Source organism: Apis laboriosa, unplaced genomic scaffold (assembly GCF_014066325.1).
Source record: "Apis laboriosa isolate Shangri-la unplaced genomic scaffold, ASM1406632v1 scaffold35_cov144, whole genome shotgun sequence".
In the NCBI taxonomy this organism is placed as follows: Eukaryota; Metazoa; Arthropoda; class Insecta; order Hymenoptera; family Apidae; genus Apis; species Apis laboriosa.
Window position 1 is genome coordinate 2514500 of NW_025222966.1, and position 6000 is coordinate 2520499.

General features: G+C 24.1%; 1 protein-coding gene across 1 annotated transcript in view; it reads left to right on the top strand.

Moving 5' to 3' along the window:
• The window catches only part of LOC122715440 (5-hydroxytryptamine receptor 1), a 271034-nt gene extending 269650 nt beyond the window's left edge, over positions 1-1384 (top strand). Inside the window, exon 6 of the mRNA XM_043937635.1 lies at positions 752-1384. Coding sequence (XP_043793570.1) covers positions 752-1384 — 633 coding nt within the window. The remainder of the gene's footprint in view (positions 1-751) is intronic.
• Positions 1385-6000: the final 4616 nt, after the last annotated feature.

Below are 6000 nucleotides of genomic sequence, written 5' to 3' on the forward strand. Positions count from 1 at the left end.
ATCCATCCGTTCCATTTAAAATTCCGATCTCACAGAATTTGAAACCACAACACGAACATCGCGTGCATCATGCATACCAATGAGACGGACTGTACGTCATCTTGAAAGCTGTAAAAGTACGCATTCAGAAATTCTCATTGAAAAACCGAACATTCAAAGAACTCCAAACTCTATCGAGCTAATGCATCGATAATAAAGTTCAAGTTCAGTGGAACTTCACTTTATATGAATTAAATTTTAAAAGTGTTTATTTGACCATTTGAATTTTAATCGAATTTTTATTATCTAAATTACTACATCATTCTATTATATATACTACATCAGTCTATTATATATATCAATCTATAAATATTTTTATAATATAATAGAAATGGAAATATATTTATCTTTGATATAAAATAAGTAAAAAAATAAATATAAAATAAATATAAAAAGTTTATTTTTTACGTTTGCAAAATTGTTTCCAAATTTATAACATTTGTCAACAGTATTATTATGTATTTTAGAGAAAATATTTCGTAAAATCCTCTTATAAAAATATTAATTCGTATTGAACAAAAATAGTGAAGAATCGTGACAAAAATTAAATAAACTTTCATGAAAAATTTAATTATATGAATTTATTTCTTTCAACATATTTATATAAGCAAACTTTTATTATATTTTAATAAAATAATAAATTATAAACTAAACAAAACAAAAGAAAGAGAAAGGATAAAAATTCAACGATTCTTCAATTTCCTTGTTACAGTGTAGTGGTCATACAGTGCGATGTTTTACCGGTGGTCCTCGCAAAAGCCATGAGTCGCAATGTCCAATGCTTCAGAAGCTCGAGAAGCCCGTCCTCTCTTCGTCCACGACAACTACACCGCCGATGACATCAACCAAGTCGACGATTGTGAGAAACCACTTGAACAGCACCTGTAGTGTAACAAATTCGCCGCATCAGAAGAAATTAAGGTTCCATCTGGCAAAAGAAAGAAAAGCCAGTACTACATTAGGAATCATAATGAGCGCTTTCATAGTTTGTTGGTTACCGTTCTTCGTATTAGCTTTGGTCAGGCCATTCCTTAAGAATCCAGATGCTATCCCAGCATTTTTATCCAGTCTATTTCTTTGGCTTGGTTATTGCAACAGTCTATTGAATCCTATCATTTATGCGACTCTGAACAGAGACTTTCGAAAACCGTTCCGCGAAATCCTTTACTTCCGTTGCAGTAATTTGAACCACATGATGAGAGAAGAATTCTATCAGAGCCAATATGGCGATCCTATTAATAATTGCGAAATCAAGGCTGGCGAAATAAACGCCGAACGTCTCAATAATCAAGGTATCGAATCAATCGACATTGCTGCAAACGCTCCTAATGAGAGCTTCCTGTGATCCGGGGATAACCTCGATCGTCGAGCCAATCGCAAGATCCTTGAAACAAATTTGAATCCACCATAATTGATTTTCATTTCAATTTCGTGAATAAAACACTGATTTTAGAGTATTCTATAAATTGATTCGAATACTAATTTAAATTTTTTAAATTTGATTTTCACTATATAACTATGATGTAATAATTCATCGTGTTATACATTTAGCGCGAGAAATTGGAAGAATGAATTGAATCAAGCTGTATTTTAATTATAAAAAATTCAAGATCTAATTAAAAATAAAATAAAAAATTTTTCTTGAATTAATTAAGTATAGATTGTTAAAAATCGTAATTCCACATTCAATAATCATGTCATATGTTAACACGTTCAATCCGGATAATGACTTAACACACAAAATACTTTATACAAAATACAAAATAGAGAAATAATTATAATGAAATAAATCTTCTATATAATCCTTATAAAATCAAACTTCATTCAAAATATATAGATGATATAACATAATTAGAAAATTTACCGGTTGAAATTGAAATAATTTTCTCTATTTTATTTTAATAATAAAAATTTATTAATATTTGCAATTATTTTATTTGTAATACAAGTTTTTTATTTGAAAATTACAATTAGTATTAATTACAAATTAGTATTAATTAATTATAAGTTCTATTATTATTGAGAATTCTAAAACAAAATTAATATTAATGTATAAGATAATATAATACATATACAATTCTAAATGAGTTCAATCTCTTAAAAATGCTTGGTGTAAATAGTCGATATTATGACAAAATTAGTTATCTGTTTGATGCATAATCTAAAAAATGAATCAAACTTATATATTTTTAGTTCGTTAAAGATTCGAATGAAATCCGGATTGAATATGTTAATACTGAATATATTAAATAATTAATCAATTATGTTAAAAATAGATCACTTGAACAGTGGTCGAAGAATCTGTTCCAGAGATATATAGTTATTGGCTCGATTCAATTTTTCACATGATCAGATGTCCAAACAAAACTCGTTAATCTTTTCCGTTTCGTGACAAGAGAAAAAGTGATCTCTGTACTATCTTTGCGAACAGGAAAAGAAAGAACTAGCAAATCGGAACAGATAGTTTAGTCTTCGACTAAACTAGATCATGTGAAGAGTGCGATATCAAGAAGAAGAATTGTTGAAAAAATTCTCTTAGGGTTTAAATGTGATTGTCTCGATTTGGATAATCAAAAATGAAACATTCAAAAAATAGAATGATTAGAAAAGATCGATATTAATATACATTCGCTTAAGGTGTGATATATGAATAAAACAAAATTCATGTTTCGAAAAATCATGTTATATATATTATGTACAGAATATATGATAAACTAATTTGTGTAGTATCGTATCAATAATGCTGAAATATGTAATTAAAAAAAAAAATGAAACATGTCTCGAAAATAAGAATTCTTCCGATTTGAAACATGAAAACGTGTCTACCAGTGCATTCAGTTTTTCGGATAATTTTGATGATTCAATTGAAGATGAAATAGTCAAAGGCATGCATTTCTGAACGATTCAATTAAGAATCGAATCATTGATATTAATTCATAAAAGATACAGAATGTATATTTTAAAATTTAAGAATAATTTATGAAAAATAAATTTTATTAGATTTTGTTCTTTATATTATTTCTGCGATAGAATATTTATTAATTGTAATTAAATAATATAATTGAATTATATTGTTTAAGAATAAATTGAAAAATCTTAAAAATAGTTATATTTGATAAAAGAATTTTGGCTTAATACGACTTATAAAAAAAGGAATATGATCAATCCAATTTTCAACAAATTATTAAAATATAGAAAATTAATAATTTAATTTTCAATATGAATGAAATATTCTATAATTCTCTTTTTAAGAATATTGTATAAATATTATCGATAAAATTGTAAAAAGAAAGAAAAATAAAGAAAAAAAAATAACAAAAAATATATTAATAATTGTAAGCAAAATTTAATACATGAAAAAAAATGAAAGAATAAATACCGATGGAAGTATGAATTGTAAAAATTACTAATTGAAAAATTATCCGTAATATACAGCAAAAATCATCAAGAATTATTTCTTGTATTTTTGAAATGTGATTATAAAATGTTTTCTATTTGAATCGTTAATGATATAATGATAAAAATTATTTCGAAAAATAATGAAAAATAATAGAAATAATGAAATAATTGAAGATTAAATAAGATATTATTTTTATGAAAAAAAGAACTATAATATATAAGATAAAATAATTATGTATTTCCAAATTTTAATAAAATAAGAGGATTGGATTAAATACAGATAAGGTAAACACAAAAAGAAAAATAGATCAAGTTTTGGATAGAATTGAAACAAACGTGAGAATATTTAGAAGAGAAGGTGATAGTGCGTCAAGGAATTTCAGATATATCCTCGGGATAGAGACCACAATCGATCGGAAGCCGATGGAATTGAATTTTCAACATTGCCAACGGGCTAATACGGATGCAGGGAATCTTTGAATTTTCACGACGTTCCAAAATGAAAAATTTATATCGCGCGTTAGTGGATATATCCTATCTGAACAGGCAAACAAAAATTAAAGAAAAAAAACGATAATAGAAAATCTATAATACTTTTAAGAAAAACAATGATCGATTTTGAAAAATGAAAATTGAAAACTTGAATTATAATTTTAAAGATTTAGTAATATGAAAAAAAAGAAAATCTAGAAGATCATTATAATAAATAAAATTTATAAATATTAGTTTATTTGTATTGCCTTTTTAAATTATTTTTTTTTTATAAAATTAAAAACAAAGTAAATCAATATAGTAAATCAATATCTATATACATTATATATCTGTAATATGCAGAAATAATCCATTATAATACAAAAACAAAAAAATATTATTAAAACATATTTTAAAAAAGCAAGATAAATTTGATGAAAAAAAAATAAGTAAAAAAAATATACGTACAATTGATTGAAATTGACAGAAATAAAAAGACAAAGCTATGGTTAATTTAAATCAATGACTAGACAGAATCCAAATTAAAAAGTCAAATTGTAACCAAATTAACCCGCAAGGTTTACCAACACATAGCAGAGTATACAAATCAAAACCTTCCACAAAAAAATAAAAAGAATCATTTTCAAATAAATACACTTTCACGATTGTTCTGAGAAATCTGTGATTTTTATAAAACATTCCTGTCATGACAATCTTTCAAAATCGTAAAATAAAAATAAACAAAAAATAATGCTATTTTAAAATTATTCGATAAAATCAATGTTGAAAATCTTAATTGTGTAAAAAAAAAAGAATCGAAAAAAACATATGTATGTATCTAAATCATCCCACAAATAAAATTGTTTTAGGGACTCAATTTTAATTATACAATTATTTATCATAAAACTTTAAAACGAAATCAATTAATGTTTATTATAATATTGTTCGACCAGTTAAAATAACAATAGCAAATATTGAATAATATAATCAATAAATAATGCAGATATTTAATATAGATATTATCTCCATTATGTTATTTTAAACTAACAGTAATAACTTTCAAATATATTTTATTTATAATAGAATCTTTTGAACAACTTTTAAAATCTTTAAAAATGATTAGATTATATAAATTATCATTAATAGAGTTTTTCAATTCGTAAGACAAACAATTGTTTAAAAAAAAAATCTAAAATTAACTTATTTAATAAATTTTTTATTAAAATATCTTATCTACCATTGTTTTATTTTTCAATAATATATATTTTCAATATATTGAAATATTTTAGGTTTTTTACGTCTTTTAAATAAAATTAGAAAACTCTATATGCTTTGTAAAGATTCAGAATTAGATCTAATTTATTCTTTTCTCTCTTTATAATGAAAATATTATGAAAAAAATAATAAAAAAAAAAATTTCAATCTTCATATAAATATGTTTTAAAATATAATTTTATATAAAATTATAATAATAATATTAAATAGAAATATTGAATAGAATATTTTAATTAAAAGACAGACGATAATTCTCGTGAATACTTTAATATATTAATAATTAAAAATAAATACAATTTTTTTATTATTATTATTTTTTGAAAGCTTTTAAAGCTTTTAAAACCATATTATTTATGAAATAATTTAATACTTACACTGAATCATAATTGATTCAAGACGTACTAATATATAATAAAATCGATAAATATATAATAAAATCGAAACTTCTCTCAAATACATTATTATATCGATTAAGATTCGAGTTTCTGAAGTCATATGGCCAGTTTGTCTAGACAATATTCAAGTAATGGCATGTACAGAAGCAACAATAAAATTTACAAAACATTAGAAGTAGTTGGGATCGATTTAATTCCGATTGAAACGAACACAACGGCAAAATCCAATCCGAAAATTCAGTTGTGAGCGATGATGCGTTTGATTCATGAATATACTCATGAGTATGGCACACGCAAATCTCTTCGAAATAATCTTCCGCCGATCGGAAGATATGCGGACAAACGTTTATAATAATTTATAATAATTTCTTTAAGCTGTTGAATAAAATAAACAAAAAATAATGCTATTTTAAAATTATTC